This window comes from Protopterus annectens, chromosome 11.part0 (assembly GCF_019279795.1).
Source record: "Protopterus annectens isolate FY-2018-M chromosome 11.part0, PAN1.0, whole genome shotgun sequence".
Classification (NCBI taxonomy): domain Eukaryota; kingdom Metazoa; phylum Chordata; order Ceratodontiformes; family Protopteridae; genus Protopterus; species Protopterus annectens.
Window position 1 is genome coordinate 1,140,973,048 of NC_056745.1, and position 23,268 is coordinate 1,140,996,315.

The window sequence follows — 23,268 nt, forward strand, 5'->3', positions numbered from 1 at the left end:
CTATGGATGAATGACATAGAAGAAATATTTAATATGCAGTTAGTCCTGAATGTTTTAGAAATGGCTTGTGGTAATACTTTAGAGAGGGTAACACTGTATTAAATGGATTTCAAGTGAACATTTCAGAAACCCGGAATATGTTTATGTGCAATAATTATCGGGTAATTTGGTTTACCTGCAGGAGAGGATGGTACAGGAGCCGATGTTGTTGAAGAAGCTGTGGCAGCTGAAAAATGAAAATATACTGTCAGATAACTTTTATGCAGAAGACATACCTGTAATAATATGCACAGTCAGGTTTAAAACACTGAAAATCTCATAACCGCTAAGAGTTGGAATGCTAAACATTTTCGGCCAAGACCTATGTAAGATTGTTGCAAATTTTCATGTGTTTGTAAGTTTCCTGATGATCGAATATGAGTAAGTTTTAAACACTGTACAATATATATCACCTGTGATATATTTCTTTCTTTCTGAAGCTTATATGACAGCAGAATAAATCGTATAACTCCTTTAGAATGAAATATCCTTCCAATACTATGTCCAACCATGTATTCTAGTTTGCAGCCTTAAACTGTTGAATATTTGTAATATGCATTCACATGAATATCCTTACCTGTTGTTACAGAAGGAGTAGTAGAAGGCCCTGCAGGAGAATTAACAGAAGATTCTATAAATACTCTTGAATCTCAATAATAGCTGATTTCTAACAAATAAACATATTGATAGCAAACCAAGAAATATGTCTGATCCTTATTTTTTTCCATTATCTTATGTGAAGTAATAAATGCATAAGACTAGTTTTGTGTGCATTTCCAAAACATCTACACACTTATTTGTTATAGAAATAGTTTAAATAACTTACCTGTATATTTAGCTGTTATTGCTGTTGATCCTAGGAATAAAAATAGAGTAAAATTAGAGTTTTTTAAACTGGCATTCTGAGATTACTCAGTTCTGCATTCATGTTACTGTTTTATGAAAAAAAACATTGATATAATTTCAAAGATATTTTCTTCAGTTCGTTTAATCATTTGCAGATGATATTAATAGTTAAAGCAAATTTACAGAATGCCACGGGCACATTACATTTCTATCCCCCAATGTAATTAAGTGTGTTTATTCATTTTTCAAGGTTAATTTTCTTTACATTTTACAACAAGATTAGCTATACCTAAAATAGCAAACACAATTTTTCTTTGGTAGAAAACAGTTTGGAACCTCTAACAAATATCATCAAATAAAACTGAATAAAAGGAGAAATGGAAATACTATGTGAAATTCCCAAGTGAAGCTGTTTATTTTAAGAAGACGTAACTAGAAGGTAGTGTTCCCTCTTGATTATTCAGAGTACTCAGAATATGTCTGGAATGGCAAAAACCTTGCAATTTTTAAGCCACAAATGTTCATATATAATGTTTTCAAATGGACTGCATTATTGTTTCATTATTTACACATAGGAATATATGTTTCTTAAGGACTGCATAGCATCACACTTGTCAGAGTTCAATTGTTTATCTAAATGAGAAAAAGTGGGATAAAACATTTCATTCTGCTGTAGCACCTTTATTAATCTTAATGCTGTCTATTTTCTTTTGAGTTGCCAGCTATACATTTGGTTTCCTGGATTGTACTTTGTGAAAGAGACTACCAAGGGCATACCCATATATTTGTGAAGTTTTTATGAACTTTCAGGATGGTAAAGCAGATTCAAAGGAATGTAAACTATTTGTTAAACTATTGCTGTACACTGAAGATGTAAAAAAATTAAAACATGATCATTTCATAGATAGCTTATCTTAGGAGAACATGATCCATTCATCTAATGTAAAGTATGTTCTAGGTGGATTGAAGTAAAAAGGTAAATATTTTGTAGAAATAAAAGCAAAACAACCAAAACTAAGTTAAGGGTGGCTTCAGTATTAACACCTCATACAGTATAAAAATTGCATTTAAGTTCTGGATCTACTTTTGAAATTCATGTGAAATTATTCTACTGTAGGCTTTTGTTCACATGACACAAGTCCGAAGACATTATTTTAGTTTTTAAAGTATCCTCCGCCCTCAAGCTATTTTGTTAGTTTTTGTTAGTAATCTAGTTAATGATGGATGAAAAAGAGATAAAAGATTATTAACAGCTAATGCTCTTTCACTACCAGATATATCAGAAAAGCCTGCAATAATGCTTGAGAGTGAGAAATTGTATATTATGTGGGCTCTGAAAGAATATATATGAACTGGTGCAAATTCAGATGAACATAGATTAACATGTGATCTACATTACCTGAAGGTGTCATTGTTGCAAGGGCAGATGGTGTTGGCAGTGATGTGGCAGCTAAAAAATAAAAAGATGGTATTAGAGAAATGTCATGCAGAGTACATACCTGCAATAATGTGGCATGAGCTCATCAAGGCATTAAAACACTATCTCTACGCCTAAGTTCAGAAATCTAAAATTATGGATCAAGACTTAACCATGCTTCTTCTCAAGTATAATGTGTACATAACTTTGATGATAGGCAGATACTTATAATCATTAAATATCAGAGTAAACTAGTAACTGTGGTATGTGCTTCTGTTTAAGGCTTGACTGAAGTGAATATAAATTGTGGATCCCCATTAATATACAATAGTTTTCCAATTTCTATCCCACCTTGTCTGCTAGCATATTTTACATCATACAATGTTTAAATATTTGAAATATGCATGTATATGTATGGTTCTCACCTGTTGTAGGTAGAGTGGTAGTAGAAGGCCCTGCAGGCAAAAAAAATCAGACAGATTATTTATAGGCTTTGCAAGTATAATCAATTCCTTGAAGAAAAACTTATTTATAGCTAATAACCATTTCATACTGTTACATTGTGTGCCATTCTTTTCATTGGAAATGAAAAGTATAAGAAGAATAAGACAACAAAGTATCTGCTGTTTTATAAAATACATGAAATTATGGATTAAACAAAAACAGTTAATACCTCACCTGTATACTTAGCAGTTGTTTCTGTTGGTGCTAGGGATTGAAATAAAGACAAATTACATTTTTCTTATTTGTGAACCTCCGATCATTTAATTTAGCTTTCAATTTAATCTTCTCATTTTCTACACATTGAGATCATGTTTAAGGGTATATAGCTTCATTTGATGGAACAATTTAGTAATGGTAAAAGCAACATGGAAGACCACTTCTGTGTGATTATAATCTTCTCTATACATTGCACTAAATATTTTTAGTTTTAGCAAAGCCAGCTATCATGTATATTTACAATGATTCCTAAAATGTAACAGACAGCACCAAATGTCCCCTTGCACTGCAGCAATTTGGTAACATTTGAAAATTGTTATCAAATGAAAATCAGAGAAACAGAAAAGGTTAAACATGGCATGGAATGCACAATTTAAGCCATGCATTTTGATATGTCATAACGTCACAGTAACATAAAGCAAGCAATAATACAGACTACACAGAATATGCATGGTATGGCTAAAGCCTGAGCTGTTTTAAAGGCTTGACGTATTTTAAATGACATTACAGATAGGAAGTACATTTTGTTTTTTATTACACATTGGAAGACATTATTTTTAAAGATTAGTTAATATTACATTTGGCAGATTTCAATTGCTTAAGTAATTTAGGAGAAAGAGGATTTATTATTTTATATACCTTGTCAGGCACCTTTATTAACCATAATAGGATTTATCTGTTTCACACTTCCCTGCTGCATGTTTTATTTTCTACATTGTACTTTTGGCTTAAGGAAAAAAGGACAAAATCTATTTGGTAAGTAAGTATGGACTATTAGGAGGCTACAGCTTATCAAGAAGAACGGGGCCTAAAATTAATTTCCAAGGTAGACATACAAAGAAGCTGTTAAAAGCCTTCTGAAATGATGGGGAAATTCATTGTTAAAAAATAACATGCTAGTAGGAAAAAATGCATTTCTATCAAATCTAAACAATGGAGTTGACAAATTCATTTTTATATCTCTACAAAGATTTATGTAAATCTGAGATGCATAAGATTTAGAAGGATTGTATACATGTTAATAGATCATAGGTTTAAAGGGACTTCTGCATTCATAGTTCCTACAGTCAGATGATAACCCCAGATATGTTTCTCATCTGCATACGACACTTAACCAAAATTATCACATTGGAAATTATCTTTGCTGTGCAATACATGCAAAGATAATACTTATGTTTTGTAGAGTAAACAAAATACTCCAAGCTTCTTGGATGAACATGATGTTAAACCAGTGAACCATGGATAAATGACATAGACAAACTATTTATTATGCAGTCAGTCCTGAATGTTTTAGAAACAGCTTGTGGTAATATTTTAGAAAGGGTAACAGTGTATTATATGGATTTCAAGTGAACATTTTAGAAACACGGAATATGTTAATGCACAATAATTATCGGGTACTCTGCTTTACCTGCAGGAGAGGATGGTGCAGGAGCCGATGCTGTTGAAGCTGTGGCAGATGAAAAATTAAAATACACTATCAGATAACTTTTATGCAGAAGGCATACTTACAATAACATGCTCAGTCAGGTTTAAAACATTGAAAATCTCATATCTGCTAAGAGTTGGAATGCTAATCATTTTTGGCCAAGACCTATGTAAGATTGTTCCAATTTTTCATGTGTTTTTAACTTTCCTGATGATCGAATATGAGTAAGTTTTAAACACTGTACAATATATATTACCTGTGATATATTTATTTCTCTCAGAAGCTTATATGAAAACAGACTAAATCCTATAACTCCATTAGAATGAAATATCCTTCCGATAGCATATCCCACCATGTATTCTAGTTTACAGCCTTGAACTCTTGAATATTTTTAATATGCATTCACATGAATATCTCTTACCTGTTATCAGAGAAGGAGTAGTTGAAGGTCCTGGAGGAGAATTAACAGAAGATTCTATAAATACTCTTGAATCTGAATAATAATTAATTTCTAACAAATAAACATATTGATAGCAAACCAAGACATATGTCTGATCCTTATTTTTTCCCATTATCTTGAGTGACATATGAAATGCATAAGACTAGTTTTTGTGTGCTTTTACAAAATATCTACACACTTATTTGTTATAAAAATAGTTTAAATAACTTACCTGTATATTTAGCTGTTGGTGCTGTAGATGCTTGGAATAAGAATAGAGTAAAATTAGATTTTTTTTAAACTTGGCTTTCTGAGATTAACCAGTTCTGCATTCATGTTATTGTTTTTTGAAAAAAACATTGATATCATTTCAAAGATATTTTCTTCAATTGGTTTAATCATTTGCAGATGATATTAATAGTAAAAGCAGAAATACAGAATGCCAATGGCAAATTACATTTCTATCTTCCAATGTAATTGTCTTTTTTCATTTTAAAAGGTTAATTTTCTTTACATTTTACAAGATTTGCAATGCCTAAAATAGCACACACAGTTTTTGCTTGGTAGAAAACACTTTGGAACCTCTTACAAATATCATTAAATAAAATTAAATAAAAGGAGAAATGGAAATACTATGTCAAATTCCCAAATGAAGCTGTTTATTTTATGAAGACATAACTAGAAGGTAGCATTCCCTCTCGATTATTCAGTGTACTCAGAATATGCTTGGAAAGGCAAAATCCCAGTTATTTTAAAGGCGGAAATGTTGATATATAATGTTATCAACGGGACTGCATTTTCGTTTCATTATTTGCACATAGGAGTATATGTTTCTTAAGCACTGCTTAACATCACACTTGTCAAAATTCAATTGTTTACTTAAATGAGAAAAAGTGGGATGCAACATTTCATTTTGCTGTAGCATCTGTATTAATCTTAATGTTGTCTATCTTCTTTTGAGTTGCCAGCTGTACATTTGGTTTCTTGGAGTGTACTTTGTGAAATAAACAGGCAAGGGCATTATCATATGTTTGTGAAGTTTTTATGAACTTTCAGCATGGTAAACCAGATTAAAAAGAATGTTAAGTATTTATTAAACTATTGCTGTACACTGAAGATGTAAAAAAATTAAAACAAGCTAATTTCATAGAATGCTTGTCTTAGGAGAACATGATCCATTAATCTAATGTAAAGTATGTTCTAGGTGGATTGAAGTAAAAAGGTAAATATTTTGTAAAATAAAAGCAAAATGACCAGTACAAAGTTAAGGGTCGCTTTGGTATTAACACCTCATACAGTATAAAAAAATTGCATATAAGTTCTGAATCTAGTTTTGAAATTCATGCAAAATTGTTCTTCTGTGTAAACCTGAGGTGCATAAGATTTAGAAATATTGTATACATGTTAATAAATCAAAGGTTTAAAGGGACTTCTGTATTCATAGTTCCTACAGTCAGATGACAACCCCAGGTATGTTTCTCATCTGCTTACAACACTTAAGCAATATCATCTTACTGGACATTATCGCTGCCGTGCCGTAACAATACATGGAAAGATAATACTTATGTTTTGTAGAGTAAACTAGACACTCCAACTAGTTGGTTGAACATGATGTTAAACCAGTGAACTACGGATGAATGACATAGAAGAAATATTTAATATGCAGTTAGTCCTGAATGTTTTAGAAATGGCTTGTGGTAATACTTTAGAGAGGGTAACACTGTATTAAATGGATTTCAAGTGAACATTTCAGAAACCCGGAATATGTTTATGTGCAATAATTATCGGGTAATTTGGTTTACCTGCAGGAGAGGATGGTACAGGAGCCGATGTTGTTGAAGAAGCTGTGGCAGCTGAAAAATGAAAATATACTGTCAGATAACTTTTATGCAGAAGACATACCTGTAATAATATGCACAGTCAGGTTTAAAACACTGAAAATCTCATAACCGCTAAGAGTTGGAATGCTAAACATTTTCGGCCAAGACCTATGTAAGATTGTTGCAAATTTTCATGTGTTTGTAAGTTTCCTGATGATCGAATATGAGTAAGTTTTAAACACTGTACAATATATATCACCTGTGATATATTTCTTTCTTTCTGAAGCTTATATGACAGCAGAATAAATCGTATAACTCCTTTAGAATGAAATATCCTTCCAATACTATGTCCAACCATGTATTCTAGTTTGCAGCCTTAAACTGTTGAATATTTGTAATATGCATTCACATGAATATCCTTACCTGTTGTTACAGAAGGAGTAGTAGAAGGCCCTGCAGGAGAATTAACAGAAGATTCTATAAATACTCTTGAATCTCAATAATAGCTGATTTCTAACAAATAAACATATTGATAGCAAACCAAGAAATATGTCTGATCCTTATTTTTTTCCGTTTAAAAAAAAATCTAATTTTACTCTATTTTTATTCCTAGCATCAACAGCAATAACAGCTAAATATACAGGTAAGTTATTTAAACTATTTCTATAACAAATAAGTGTGTAGATGTTTTGGAAATGCACACAAAACTAGTCTTATGCATTTATTACTTCACATAAGATAACGGAAAAAAATAAGGATCAGACATATTTCTTGGTTTGCTATCAATATGTTTATTTGTTAGAAATTAGCTATTATTGAGATTCAAGAGTATTTATAGAATCTTCTGTTAATTCTCCTGCAGGACCTTCTACTACTCCTTCTGTAACAACAGGTAAGGATATTCAAGTGAATGCATATTACAAATATTCAAGAGTTTAAGGCTGCAAACTAGAATACATGGTTGGACATAGTATTGGAAGGATATTTCATTCTAAAGGAGTTATACGATTTATTCTGCTGTCATATAAGCTTCAGAAAGAAAGAAATATATCACAGGTGATATATATTGTACAGTGTTTAAAACTTACTCATATTCGATCATCAGGAAACTTACAAACACATGAAAATTTGCAACAATCTTACATAGGTCTTGGCCGAAAATGTTTAGCATTCCAACTCTTAGCGGTTATGAGATTTTCAGTGTTTTAAACCTGACTGTGCATATTATTACAGGTATGTCTTCTGCATAAAAGTTATCTGATAGTATATTTTCATTTTTCAGCTGCCACAGCTTCTTCAACAACATCGGCTCCTGTACCATCCTCTCCTGCAGGTAAACCTAAGTACCCGATAATTATTGCACATAAACATATTCCGGGTTTCTGAAATGTTCACTTGAAATCCATTTAATACAGTGTTACCCTCTCTAAAGTATTACCACAAGCCATTTCTAAAACATTCAGGACTAACTGCATATTAGATATTTCTTCTATGTCATTCATCCGTAGTTCACTGGTTTAACATCATGTTCAACCAACAAGTTGGAGTGTCTAGTTTACTCTACAAAACATAAGTATTATCTTTCCATGTATTGTTACGGCAGTGATAATGTCCAGTAAGATGATATTGCTTAAGTGTTGTAAGCAGATGAGAAACATACCTGGGGTTGTCATCTGACTGTAGGAACTATGAAAACAGAAGTCCCTTTAAACCTTTGATTTATTAACATGTATACAATCTTTCTAAATCTTATGCACCTCAGGTTTACACAGAAGAACAATTTCGCATGAATTTCAAAACTAGATTCAGAACTTATATGCAATTTTTTTATACTGTATGAGGTGTTAATACCAAAGCAACCCTTAACTTTGTACTGGTCATTTTGCTTTTATTTTACAAAATATTTACCTTTTTACTTCAATCCACCTAGAACATACTTTACATTAGATTAATGGATCATGTTCTCCTACGACAAGCATTCTATGAAATTACCTTTTTTTAATTTTTTTACATCTTCAGTGTACAGCAATAGTTTAATAAATACTTAACATTCTTTTTAATCTGATTTACCATGCTGAAAGTTCATAAAAACTTCACAAACATATGATAATGCCCTTGCCTGTTTATTTCACAAAGTACACTCCAAGAAACCAAATGTACAGCTGGCAACTCAAAAGAAGATAGACAACATTAAGATTAATACAGATGCTACAGCAAAATGAAATGTTGAATCCCACTTTTTCTCATTTAAGTAAACAATTGAATTTTGACAAGTGTGATGTTAAGCAGTGCTTAAGAAACATATACTCCTATGTGCAAATAATGAAATGAAAATGCAGTCCCGTTGATAACATTATATATCAACATTTGCGCCTTTAAAATAACAGGGACTTTGCCTTTCCAAGCATATTCTGAGTACACTGAATAATCGAGAGGGAATGCTACCTTCTAGTTATGTCTTCATAAAATAAACAGCTTCATTTGGGAATTTCACATAGTATTTCCATTTCTCCTTTTATTTAATTTTATTTAATGATATTTGTAAGAGGTTCCAAAGTGTTTTCTACCAAGCAAAAATTGTGTGTGCTATTTTAGGCATTGCAAATCTTGTTGTAAAATGTAAAGAAAATTAACCTTTTAAAATGAAAAAAGACAATTACATTGGAAGATAGAAATGTAATTTGCCATTGGCATTCTGTATTTCTGCTTTTACTATTAATATCATCTGCAAATGATTAAACCAATTGAAGAAAATATCTTTGAAATGATATCAATGTTTTTTTTCAAAAAACAATAACATGAATGCAGAACTGGTTCATCTCAGAAAGCCAAGATTAAAAAAAATCTAATTTTACTCTATTCTTATTCCAAGCATCTACAGCACCAACAGCTAAATATACAGGTAAGTTATTTAAACTATTTTTATAACAAATAAGTGTGTAGATATTTTGTAAAAGCACACAAAAACTAGTCTTACGCATTTCATACTTCACATAAGATAATGGGAAAAAATAAGGATCAGACATATGTCTTGGTTTGCTATCAATATGTTTATTTGTTAGAAATTAATTATTATTCAGATTCAGGAGTATTTATAGAATCTTCTGTTAATTCTCCTCCAGGACCTTCAACTACTCCTTCTCTGATAACAGGTAAGAGATATTCATGTGAATGCATATTAAAAATATTCAAGAGTTCAAGGCTGTAAACTAGAATACATGGTGGGATATGCTATCGGAAGGATATTTCATTCTAATGGCGTTATAGGATTTAGTCTGTTTTCATATAAGCTTCTGAGGGAAATAAATATATCACAGGTAATATATATTGTACAGTGTTTAAAACTTACTCGTATTCGATCATCAGGAAAGTTAAAAACACATGAAAAATTGGAACAATCTTACATAGGTCTTGGCCAAAAATGATTAGCATTCCAACTCTTAGCAGATATGAGATTTTCAATGTTTTAAACCTGACTGAGCATGTTATTGTAAGTATGCCTTCTGCATAAAAGTTATCTGATAGTGTATTTTAATTTTTCATCTGCCACAGCTTCTTCAACAGCATCGGCTCCTGCACCATCCTCTCGTGCAGGTAAAGCAGAGTACCCGATAATTATTGTGCATTAACATATTCCGTGTTTCTAAAATGTTCACTTGAAATCCATATAATACACTGTTACCCTTTCTAAAATATTACCACAAGCTGTTTCTAAAACATTCAGGACTGACTGCATAATAAATAGTTTGTCTATGTCATTTATCCATGGTTCACTGGTTTAACATCATGTTCATCCAAGAAGCTTGGAGTATTTTGTTTACTCTACAAAACATAAGTATTATCTTTGCATGTATTGCACAGCAAAGATCATTTCCAGTGTGATAATTTTGGTTAATTGTCATATGCAGATGAGAAACATATCTGGGGTTATCATCTGACTGTAGGAACTGTGAATGCAGAAGTCCCTTTAAACCTATGATATATTAACATGTATACACTCCTTCTAAATCTTATGCATCTCAGGTTTACATAAATCTTTATAGAGATATAAAAATGAATTTGTCAACTCCATTGTTTAGATTTGATAGAAATGCATTTTTTCCTACTAGCATGTTATTTTTTAACAATGAATTTCCCCATCATTTCAGAAGGCTTTTAACAGCTTCTTTGTATGTCTACCTTGGAAATTAATTTTAGGCCCAGTTCTTCTTGATAAGCTGTAGCCTCCTAAAAGTCCATAATTACTTACCAAATAGATTTTGTCCTTTTTTCCTTAAGCCAAAAGTACAATGTAGAAAATAAAACATGCAGCAGGGAAGTGTGAAACAGATAAATCCTATTATGGTTAATAAAGGTGCCTGACAAGGTATATAAAATAATAACTCCTCTTTCTCCTAAATTACTTAAGCAATTGAAAACTGCCAAATGTAATATTAACTGATCCTTAAAAATAATGTCTTCCAATGTGTAATAAAAAACAAAATTTACTTCCTATCTGTAATGTCATTTAAAATATGTCAAGCCTTTAAAACAGCTCAGGCTTTATCCATACCATGCATATTCTGTGTAGTCTGTATTATTGCTTGCTTTATGTTACTGTGATGTTATGACATATCAAAATGCATGGCTTAAATTGTGCATTCCATGCCATGTTTAACCTTTTCTGTTTCTCTGATTTTCATTTGATAACAATTTTCAAATGTTACCAAATTGCTGCAGTGCAAGGGGACATTTGGTGCTGTCTGTTACATTTTAGGAATCATTGTAAATATACAAGATAGCAGGCTTTGCTAAAACTAAAAATATTTAGTGCAATATATAGACAAGATTATAATCACACAGAAGTGTTCTTCCATGTTGCTTTTACCATTACTAAATTGTTCCATCAAATGAAGCTATATACCCTTAAACGTGATCTCAATGTGTAGAAAATGAGAAGATTAAACTGAAAGCTAAATTAAATGATCGGAGGTTCACAAATAAGAAAAATGTAATTTGTCTTTATTTCAATCCCTAGCACCAACAGAAACAACTGCTAAGTATACAGGTGAGGTATTAACTGCTTTTGTTAAATCCATAATTTCATGTATTTTATGAAACAGCAGATACTTTGTTGTCTTATTCTTCTTATACTTTTCATTTCCAATGAAAATAAATGGCACACAATGTTACAGTATGAAATGGTTATTAGCTATAAATAAGTTTTATTCAAGGAATTGATTATACTTGCAAAGCCTATAAATAATCTGTCTGAATTTTTTTGCCTGCAGGGCCTTCTACTACCACTCAACCTACAACAGGTGAGAATCATACATATACATGCATATTTCAAATATTTAAACATTGTATGATGTAAAATATGCTAGCAGACAAGGTGTGATAGAAATTGGAAAACTATTGTATATTAATGGGGATCCACAATTTATATTCACTTCAGTCAAGCCTTAAACAGAAGCACATACCATAGTTACTAGTTTACTCTGATATTTAATGAATATAAGTATCTGCCTATCATCAAAGTTATGTACACATTATACTGGAGAAGAAGCATGGTTAGGTCTTGATCCATAATTTTAGATTTCTGAACTTAGGCGTAGAGATAGTGTTTTAATGCCTTGATGAGCTCATGCCACATTATTGCAGGTATGTACTCTGCATGACATTTTTCTAATACCATCTTTTTATTTTTTAGCTGCCACATCACTGCCAACACCATCTGCCCTTGCAACAATGACACCTGCAGGTAATGTAGATCACATGTTAATCTATGTTCATCTGAATTTGCACCAGTTCATATATATTCTTTCAGAGCCCACATAATATACAATTTCTCACTCTCAAGCATTATTTCAGGCTTTTCTGATATATCTGGTAGTGAAAGAGCATTAAATGTTAATAATCTTTTATCTCTATTTCATCCATCATTAACTAGATTACTAACAAAAACTAACAAAATAGCTTGAGGGTGGAGGATACTTTAAAAACTAAAATAATGTCTTCAGACTTGTGTCATGTGAACAAAAGCCTACAGTAGAATAATTTCACATGAATTTCAAAAGTAGATCCAGAACTTAAATGCAATTTTTTATACAGTATGAGGTGTTAATACTGAAGCCACCCTTAACTTAGTTCTGGTTGTTTTGCTTTTATTTCTACAAAATATTTACCTTTTTACTTCAATCCACCTAGAACATACTTTACATTAGATGAATGGATCATGTTCTCCTAAGATAACCTATCTATGAAATGATCATGTTTTAATTTTTTTACATCTTCAGTGTACAGCAATAGTTTAACAAATAGTTTACATTCCTTTTAATCTGCTTTACCATCCTGAAAATTCATAAAAACTTCACAAATATATGAGTATGCCCTTGGCTGTCTCTTTCACATAGTACAATCCAGGAAACCAAATGTATAGCTGGCAACTCAAAAGAAAATAGACAGCATTAAGATTAATAAAGGTGCTACAGCAGAATGAAATGTTTTATCCCACTTTTTCTCATTTAGATAAACAATTGAACTCTGACAAGTGTGATGCTATGCAGTCCTTAAGAAACATATATTCCTATGTGTAAATAATGAAACAACAAATGCAGTCCGTTTGAAAACATTATATGTGAACATTTGTGGCTTTAAAATTGCAAGGTTTTTGCCATTCCAGACATATTCTGAGTGCTCTGAATAATCAAGAGGGAACACTACCTTCTAGTTATGTCTTCTTAAAATAAACAGCTTCACTTGGGAATTTCACATAGTATTTCCATTTCTCCTTTTATTCAGTTTTATTTGATGATATTTGTTAGAGGTTCCAAACTGTTTTCTACCAAAGAAAAATTGTGTTTGCTATTTTAGGTATAGCTAATCTTGTTGTAAAATGTAAAGAAAATTAACCTTGAAAAATGAATAGACAAACTTAATTACATTGGGGGATAGAAATGTAATGTGCCAGTGGCATTCTGTAAATTTGCTTTAACTATTAATATCATCTGCAAATGATTAAACGAACTGAAGAAAATATCTTTGAAATTATATCAATGTTTTTTTCATAAAACAATAACTTGAATGCAGAACTGAGTAATCTCAGAATGCCAGTTTAAAAAAAAAATCTAATTTTACTCTATTTTTATTCCTAGCATCAACAGCAATAACAGCTAAATATACAGGTAAGTTATTTAAACTATTTCTATAACAAATAAGTGTGTAGATGTTTTGGAAATGCACACAAAACTAGTCTTATGCATTTATTACTTCACATAAGATAATGGAAAAAAATAAGGATCAGACATATTTCTTGGTTTGCTATCAATATGTTTATTTGTTAGAAATTATTTATTATTGAGATTCAAGAGTATTTATAGAATCTTCTGTTAATTCTCCTGCAGGACCTTCTACTACTCCTTCTGTAACAACAGGTAAGAGATATTCATGTGAATGCATATTACAAATATTTAAGAGTTTAAGGCTGCAAACTAGAATACATGGTTGGACATAGTATTGGAAGGATATTTCATTCTAACGGAGTTATACGATTTATTCTGCTGTCATATAAGTTTCAGAAAGAAAGAAATATATCACAGGTGATATATATTGTACAGTGTTTAAAACTTACTCATATTCGATCATCAGGAAACTTACAAACACATGAAAATTTGCAACAATCTTACATAGGTCTTGGCCGAAAATGTTTAGCATTCCAACTCTTAGCGGTTATGAGATTTTCAATGTTTTAAACCTGACTGTGCATATTATTACAGGTATGTCTTCTGCATAAAAGTTATCTGATAGTATATTTTAATTTTTCAGCTGCCACAGCTTCTTCAACAACATCGGCTCATGTACCATCCTCTCCTGCAGGTAAACCAAAGTACCCGATAATTATTGTACATAAACATATTCCGGGTTTCTGAAATGTTCACTTGAAATCCATTTAATACAGTGTTACCCTCTCTAAAGTATTACCACAAGCCATTTCTAAAACATTCAGGACTAACTGCATATTAGATATTTCTTCTATGTCATTCATCCGTAGTTCACTGGTTTAACATCATGTTCAACCAACAAGTTGGAGTGTCTAGTTTACTCTACAAAACATAAGTATTATCTTTCCATGTATTGTTACGGCAGCGATAATGTCCAGTAAGATGATATTGCCTAAGTGTTGTAAGCAGATGAGAAACATACCTGGGGTTGTCATCTGACTGTAGAACTATGAATACAGAAGTCCCTTTAAACCTTTGATTTATTAACATGTATACAATCTTTCTTAATCTTATGCACCTCAGTTTTACACAGAAGAACAATTTCACATGAATTTCAAAACTAGATTCAGAACTTAAATGCAATTTTTTTATACTGTATGAGGTGTTAATTCCAAAGCGACCCTTAAATTTGTACTGGTCATTTTGCTTTTGTTTTACAAAATATTTACATTTTTACTTCAATCCACCTAGAACATACTTTACGTTAGATTAATGGATAATGTTCTCCTAAGACAAGCATTCTATGAAATTACCATGTTTTAATTTTTTTACATCTTCATTGTACAGCAATAGTTTAATAAATACTTAACATTCTTTTTAATCTAATTTACCATGCTGAAAGTTCATAAAAACTTCACAAACATATGATAATGCCCTTGCCTGCTTATTTCACCAAGTATACTCCAAGAAACCAAATGTACTGCTGGCAACTCAAAAGAAGATAGACAACATTAAGATTAATACAGATGCTACAGCAAAATGAAATGTTGAATCCCACTTTTTCTCATTTAAGTAAACAATTGAATTTTGACACATGTGATGCTAAGCAGTGCTTAAGAAACATATACTCCTATGTGCAAATAATGAAACGAAAATGCAGTCCCGTTGATAACATTATATATCAACATTTGTGCCTTTAAAATAACAGGGATTTTGCCATTCCAAGCATATTCTGAGTACTCTGAATAATCGAGAGGGAATGCTACCTTCTAGTTATGTCTTCATAAAATAAACAGCTTCATTTGGGAATTTCCCATAGTATTTCCATTTCTCCTTTTATTTAGTTTTATTTAATGATATTTGTAAGAGGTTCCAAAGTGTTTTCAACCAAGCAAAAATTGTGTGTGTTATTTTAGACATTGCAAATCTTGTTGTAAAATGTAAAGAAAATTAACCTTTTGAAATGAAAAAAGACAATTACATTGGAAGATAGAAATGTAATTTGGCATTGGCATTCTGTGTTTCTGCTTTTACTATTAATATCATCTGCAAATGATTAAACCAATTGAAGAAAATATCTTTGAAATGATAGCAATGTTTTTTTTCAAAAAACAATAACATGAATGCAGAACTGGTTAATCTCAGAAAGCCAAGTTTATAAAAAATCAAATTTTACTCTATTCTTATTCCAAGCATCTACAGCACCAACAGCTAAATATACAGGTAAGTTAATTAAACTATTTTTATAACAAATAAGTGTGTAGATATTTTTTAAAAGTACAGAAAAACTAGTCTTATGCATTTCATACTTCACATAAGATAATGGGAAAAAATAAGGATCAGACATATGTCTTGGTTTGCTATCAATATGTTTATTTGTTAGATATTAATTATTATTCAGATTCAGGAGTATTTATAGAATCTTCTGTTAATTCTCCTCCAGGACCTTCAACTACTCCTTCTGTGATAACAGGTAAGAGATATTCATGTGAATGCATATTAAAATATTCAAGAGTTCAAGGCTGTAAACTAGAATACATGGTGGGATATGCTATCGGAAGGATATTTCATTCTAATGGAGTTATAGGATTTAGTCTGTTTTCATATAAGCTTCAGAGAGAAATAAATATATCACAGGTGATATATATTGTACAGTGTTTAAAACTTACTCGTATTCGATCATAAGGGAAGTTAAAAACACATGAAAAATTGAACAATCTTACATAGGTCTTGGCCAGAAATGATTAGCATTCCAACTCTTAGCAGATATGAGATTTTCAATGTTTTAAACCTGACTGAGCATGTTATTGTAAGAATGCCTTCTGCATAAAAGTTATCTGATAGTGTATTTTAATTTTTCATCTGCCACAGCTTCTTCAACAGCATCGGCTCCTGTGCCATCCTCTCCTGCAGGTAAAGCAGAGTACCCAATAATTATTGTGCATTAACATATTCCGTGTTTCTAAAATGTTCACTTGAAATCCATATAATACACTGTTACCCTTTCTAAAATATTACCACAAGCTGTTTCTAAAACATTCAGGACTGACTGCATAATAAATAGTTTGTCTATGTTATTTATCCATGGTTCACTGGTTTAACATCATGTTCATCCAAGAAGCTTGGAGTATTTTGTTTACTCTACAAATCATAAGTATTATCTTTGCATGTGTTGCACAGCAAAGATTATTTCCAGTGTGATAATTTTGGTTAAGTGTCGTATGCAGATGAGAAACATATCTGGGGTTATCATCTGACTGTAGGAACTATGAATGCAGAAGTCCCTTTAAACCTATAATCTATTAACATCTATACAATCCTTCTAAATCTTATGCATCTCAGGTGTACATAAATCTTTGTAGTGATTTAAAAATGAATTTGTCCACTCTATTGTTTAGATTTGATAGAAATGCATTTTTTCCTACTGGCTTGTTATTTTTTAACAATGAATTTCCCCATCATTTCAGAAGACTTTTAACAGCTTCTTTGTATGTCTACCTTGGAAATTAATTTTAGGCCCCGTTCTTCTTGATAAGCTGTAGCCTCCTAAAAGTCCATACTTACTTACCAAATAGATTTTGTCCTTTTTTCCTTAAGCCAAAAGTACAATGTAGAAAATAAAACATGCAGCAGGGAAGTGTGAAACAGATAAATCCTATTATGGTTAATAAAGGTGCCTGACAAGGTATATAAAATAATAACTCCTCTTTCTCCTAAATTACTTAAGCAATTGAAATCTGCCAAATGTAATATTAACTAATCCTTAAAAATAAAGTCTTCCAATGTGTAATAAAAAACAAAATGTACTTCATATCTGTAATGTCATTTAAAATACGTCAAGCCTTTAAAACAGCTCAGGCTTTATCCATACCATGCATATTCTGTGTAGTCTGTATTATTGCTTGCTTTATGTTACTGTGACGTTATGACATATCAAAATGCATGGCTTAAATTGTGCATTCCATGCCATGTTTAACCTTTTCTGTTTCTCTGATTTTCATTTGATAACAATTTTCAAATGTTACCAAATTGCTGCAGTGCAAGGGGACATTTGGTGCTGTCTGTTACATTTTAGGAATCATTGTAAATATACATGATAGCTGGCTTTGCTAAAACTAAAAATATTTAGTGCAATATATAGACAAGATTATAATCACACAGAAGTGGTCTTCCATGTTGCTTTTATCATTACTAAATTGTTCCATCAAATGAAGCTATACACCTTTAAACATGATCTCAATGTGTAGAAAATGAGAAGATTAAATTGACAGCTAAATTAAATGATCGGAGGTTCACAAATAAGAAAAATGTAATTTGTCTTTATTTCAATCCCTAGCACCAACAGAAACAACTGCTAAGTATACAGGTGAGGTATTAACTGTTTTTGTTTAATCCATAATTTCATGTATTTTATAAAACAGCAGATACTTTGTTGTCTTATTCTTCTTATACTTTTCATTTCCAATGAAAAGAATGGCACACAATGTAACAGTATGAAATGGTTATTAGCTATAAATAAGTTTTTCTTCAAGGAATTGATTATACTTGCAAAGCCTATAAATAATCTGTCTGATTTTTTTTTGCCTGCAGGGCCTTCTACTACCACTCTACCTACAACAGGTGAGAACCATACATATACATGCATATTTCAAATATTTAAACATTGTATGATGTAAAATATGCTAGCAGACAAGGTGGGATAGAAATTCGAAAACTATTGTATATTAATGGGATCCACAATTTATATTCACTTCAGTCAAGCCTTAAACAGAAGCACATACCACAGTTACTAGTTTACTCTGATATTTAATGATTATAAGTATCTGCCTATCATCAAAGTTACGTACACATTATACTTGAGAAGAAGCATGGTTAAGTCTTGATCCATAATTTTAGATTTCTGAACTTAGGCGTAGAGATAGTGTTTTAATGCCTTGATGAGCTCATGCCACATTATTGCAGGTATGCACTCTGCATGACATTTCTCTAATACCATCTTTTTTTTTTTAGCTGCCACATCACTGCCAACACCATCTGCCCTTGCAACAATGTCACCTGCAGGTAATGTAGATCACATGTTAATCTATGTTCATCTGAATTTGCACCAGTTCATATATATTCTTTCAGAGCCCACGGGCAGAGGATACTTTAAAAACTAAAATAATGTCTTCAGACTTGTGTCATGTGAACAAAAGCCTACAGTAGAATAATTTCACATGAATTTCAAAAGTAGATCCAGAACTTAAATGCAATTTTTTATACTGTATGAGGTGTTAATACTGAAGCCACCCTTAACTTAGTTTTGGTTGTTTTGCTTTTATTTCTACAAAATATTTACCTTTTTACTTCAATCCACCTAGAACATACTTTACATTAGATGAATGGATCATGTTCTCCTAAGATAAGCTATCTATGAAATGATCATGTTTTAATTTTTTTACATCTTCAGTGTACAGCAATAGTTTAACAAATAGTTTACATTCCTTTGAATCTGCTTTACCATCCTGAAAGTTCATAAAAACTTCACAAATATATGGGTATGCCCTTGGCTGTCTCTTTCACAAAGTACAATCCAGGAAACCAAATGTATAGCTGGCAACTCAAAAGAAAATAGACAGCATTAAGATTAATAAAGGTGCTACAGCAGAATGAAATGTTTTATCCCACTTTTTCTCATTTAGATAAACAATTGAACTCTGACAAGTGTGATGCTATGCAGTCCTTAAGAAACATATATTCCTATGTGTAAATAATGAAACAATAATGCAGTCCATTTGAAAACATATATGAACATTTGTGGCTTTAAAATTGCAAGGTTTTTGTCATTCCAGACATATGCTGAATACTCTGAATAATCAAGAGGGAACACTATCTTCTAATTATGTCTTCTTAAAATAAACAGCTTCACTTGGGAATTTCACATAGTATTTCCATTTCTCCTTTTATTCATTTTTATTTGATGATATTTGTTAGAGGTTCCAAACTGTTTTCTACCAAAGAAAAAATGTGTTTGCTATTTTAGGTATAGCAAATCTTGATGTAAAATGTAAAAAAAATTAACCTTGAAAAAGGAATAAACACACTTAATTACATTGGGGGATTTATTTTATTTATTTATTAATTTTATTTTACATTTGTTGACCGGGCTAGTCCAGCTGGATATATGTCCATTTTCAGTGGAGGCCTGGGGAGAAAAGCTCCACAAATTACAACAACATAAAAGGTCAAGACAAAGACAATAACAGTATAATTTGGTACATAAGTTTTAAGAATTATAGTACAAGCCTAAGATTATATATTTTATATTTCAGTAGGAAAAAGGAAAAATTTATCTAAGAATAGATGAATAAGACTAATACATTTGTATTAGAAATGGTGTAGTACAAATCTTTATAACATATTACAAAATTAGATACACCTAGTAATTTATGATAATAGATACTAAGGTCTCACAAAAACCTAAGAAAGAAAAACACTAGAGATCAATAGATAGAGTATAGAAGAACAGCAAACAAGGATGGATTTCTAGTGTTATTTAACACATAGGTTGTGATACTATATGAATGTGTTTGATCATTCCACAGTATATACTTATTTACATGAGAAAAAATCCTAAGGAAGGTTAAGCTCACTAAAAATTAGTGAGACAACACAAGATCATGATCATGGGAGGCTAGGAATTGTGGGAGTCTAGTTAATAGTTAGGTACTTAGTCTGGGTTAACACAGGGGCATAGCCAGTATGATTTGAGGTAGGGTTTAAGCTTGCTTTTAAATAAGCTGACAGAGGATATTGAGGTTAGCTGGCTTGGGAGGATGTTCCAGGCTTTCCCTACTGTATTGGAGAACAAGGTGTCACCAGCTAAGTTGTTGGATTTTGATATTTGTACACGTAGGTTATTAGCTGAGCGTAAGGTCTTGAGGTTATTATAGGTGATGACTAGGGATGTAAGTATGGGTGTATTTTGAGGTAAATACAGGATCTTATGGGCTACTATTAATTGATTGAAAAGTATTAAATTTGGCAGCTCTAACCATCCTAACTGATTCAGGTTGATACAGTGATGAGTTCTATAGGAGGACCCAGCTGCACATCTGGCAATATTGTTGTAGGAGGATGTAAGTTTACTCAGATTACTTCTACATATTTTGATATAGATAGGGGAGGCATAGAGCAAGGTAGAGATGAGGTGGGTACAAGCAATAGTAACCCTGGCTGGAGGTGTAAGAAAGGGTTTTATTCTACAGAGGGAACCTAGTTTCTTGTTTACTATTTTTATGGTGTTATTAATGTGAGGTTCAAAGGACAAGTTGTTATCTATTAGTACCCCGAGTAGTTTGGTGGTTGGTTCAGGAGATATTATAGTTCTATCATTTGAAGTAATAGTAAAGTTAAGTGGGGAGGTTCTGCGGGTGGGGGTAAATAGTAACATTTTTTTTTTTTGGGGTTAAGGATAAGACGTCTTTGTATGAGCCAGTTTTCAACTGTACTAAAGGTCATTTGGGTTAGTGACTGAAGTTCTGATTGAGAAGCAGCAGCGCATATGAGTGTGGAGTCGTCAGCGTATTGGATACAGTCAGCTTTAGGAATTACAGAATGAAGGTCATTTGTAAAGATGGAGAAGAGTAATGGTCCTAATATAGATCCTTGCGGGACCCCCAGAGTGACTGGGACGTGGGAAGATAAAGTATTTTCCCATAGTACAGCCTGTTGCCTGTTATGTAGGTATGATTGGAACCACTGTATAGTATGGTTGTCCAATGACAGGTTTTTGAGTGTGTCTATAAGGAGGTGGTGATTCACCATGTCAAATGCTTTGGACAGGTCAATAAAAACAGCTGAGGATAGAGTATCAATATTACGATTACTGTTAATATGGTTAGTGAAGGATAAGAGAGCAGAGGTGGTGCTATGAAATGGTCTAAAGCCATGTTGACAGGGTGCTAATAAATTGTGATCAGTAGGTAGGTTAACAGTTGTATGTGTATACATTTCTCCATTATTTTGCCAAAGGAGATAGAATAGCTATGGGCCTATAATTGGACAACTCTTTGGAGTTACCGCCTTATGCAGGGAATTATGTGAGAGACTTTCCAGATTAGGGGAATAGATCCTTCAGAAATAGTTCTGTTAATGAGGATGGATATGGGGTAGGCTATGACTTTAGCAGCTTTTTGCAGGTAATCTGCAGGTAATTTATCAGCAGAGAGAGTAGTGGGTTTAAGTTTCTGTATGAGTTTACAGATAAGTGAAGTGGGCACTGGCTGAAAATGAAATTGATGAGAATTATTGGTAAAGGTTGTGGCAGAGCTTGGGATGCTAGGGGATAGCTGGTTGGCTAGGGATTGTATGGTTTCAGTGAAAAAAGTATTAAATGAGTCAGCTATTTGGATGGGATTGTTGTGATCAGAGCCAGAGGGAGAGGGAGTACTTGAGCATCCAGGGTGTAGGAGGTTATTGATACCTCGCCAGAATTTTTGGGGATTATTTTGGTTGGTTTGTTGTATTTGGTAGCAGTAGTTTCTTTTATCGGCTAATATGGCTTTTTTTGTTTCATTTCTTAGCTGTCTGAATTGCAGGTGGTCTGAGGAGCTTTTTGTTGAGCGCCATTTGGCCCATTGTTTATTTCTTTGGAGGATTTTTTGTTTGGTCATTTTGGTGAGCCATGGTGCCGGTTTGGTTCTAATTCTAACCGAGTAATGGGGCATGGCTGTCTAAAATGGTTAGAAATTTAGAGTTAAAGTATTTCACGGCATTATCTATTGGGAGGTATTTCAAGGGTGACCAGTCACAGGTGACTAGTTCAGCTTGAAAGTGAGCAGGGTTAAAATTTTTGGTAGTGCGAATAGTTCTACAGATGGTAGAGTTTAGGATGACAGTTTTTGTTCTGATTAAATAGGTAAGCAAGTGATCACTTATGTCCTCAGGGAGGCTGCCTGTTTTATAGTTTAGTTGGGGGGTATTAGTGAGTATCCAGTCAAGGGTACTAGTTTTGTTGTTAGTTTTATTGGTGCGGGTTGGGGATGTTATAGTTTGGGTAAAACCATATAAGTTGATATGAGTAGAAGGCTGCTCAGATATACAGGAGTTCCAGTTAATGTTAAAATCTTCAAGTATAATGGTTTCTTGGGGGTAGTTACTTGAGAGCCAGCTGAGGATAGCCTCTAATGTGTTGATGTTATTGCCTGGGGGAAGATAGACACATGATAGATATATGGCTTTGCTTTTGTTGAGCTGAACCTTAGTTAGAAGAATTTCTGATTTGTTGCAAAGTGGAGGTTTGGAGTCTAACAAGGTAACTTGTAATCCATTCTTATAAGGTATGGCTACGCCTCCACCTTTCTTAGTGTTACGGT

At 32.3% G+C, this 23,268-nt stretch overlaps 1 protein-coding gene across 1 annotated transcript in view; it reads left to right on the forward strand.

Annotated features, from left to right (window-relative positions):
• The window catches only part of LOC122815033 (mucin-5AC-like), a 168,090-nt gene that overhangs the window by 21,109 nt on the left and 123,713 nt on the right, over positions 1-23,268 (forward strand). Inside the window, exons 2-19 of the mRNA XM_044087284.1 lie at positions 7,247-7,353; positions 7,573-7,602; positions 7,993-8,043; positions 9,583-9,612; positions 9,833-9,862; positions 10,263-10,304; positions 11,728-11,757; positions 11,981-12,010; positions 12,403-12,453; positions 13,847-13,876; positions 14,096-14,125; positions 14,517-14,567; positions 16,106-16,135; positions 16,356-16,385; positions 16,784-16,825; positions 18,249-18,278; positions 18,503-18,532; positions 18,923-18,973. Coding sequence (XP_043943219.1) covers positions 7,247-7,353; positions 7,573-7,602; positions 7,993-8,043; positions 9,583-9,612; positions 9,833-9,862; positions 10,263-10,304; positions 11,728-11,757; positions 11,981-12,010; positions 12,403-12,453; positions 13,847-13,876; positions 14,096-14,125; positions 14,517-14,567; positions 16,106-16,135; positions 16,356-16,385; positions 16,784-16,825; positions 18,249-18,278; positions 18,503-18,532; positions 18,923-18,973 — 725 coding nt within the window. The remainder of the gene's footprint in view (positions 1-7,246; positions 7,354-7,572; positions 7,603-7,992; positions 8,044-9,582; positions 9,613-9,832; positions 9,863-10,262; positions 10,305-11,727; positions 11,758-11,980; positions 12,011-12,402; positions 12,454-13,846; positions 13,877-14,095; positions 14,126-14,516; positions 14,568-16,105; positions 16,136-16,355; positions 16,386-16,783; positions 16,826-18,248; positions 18,279-18,502; positions 18,533-18,922; positions 18,974-23,268) is intronic.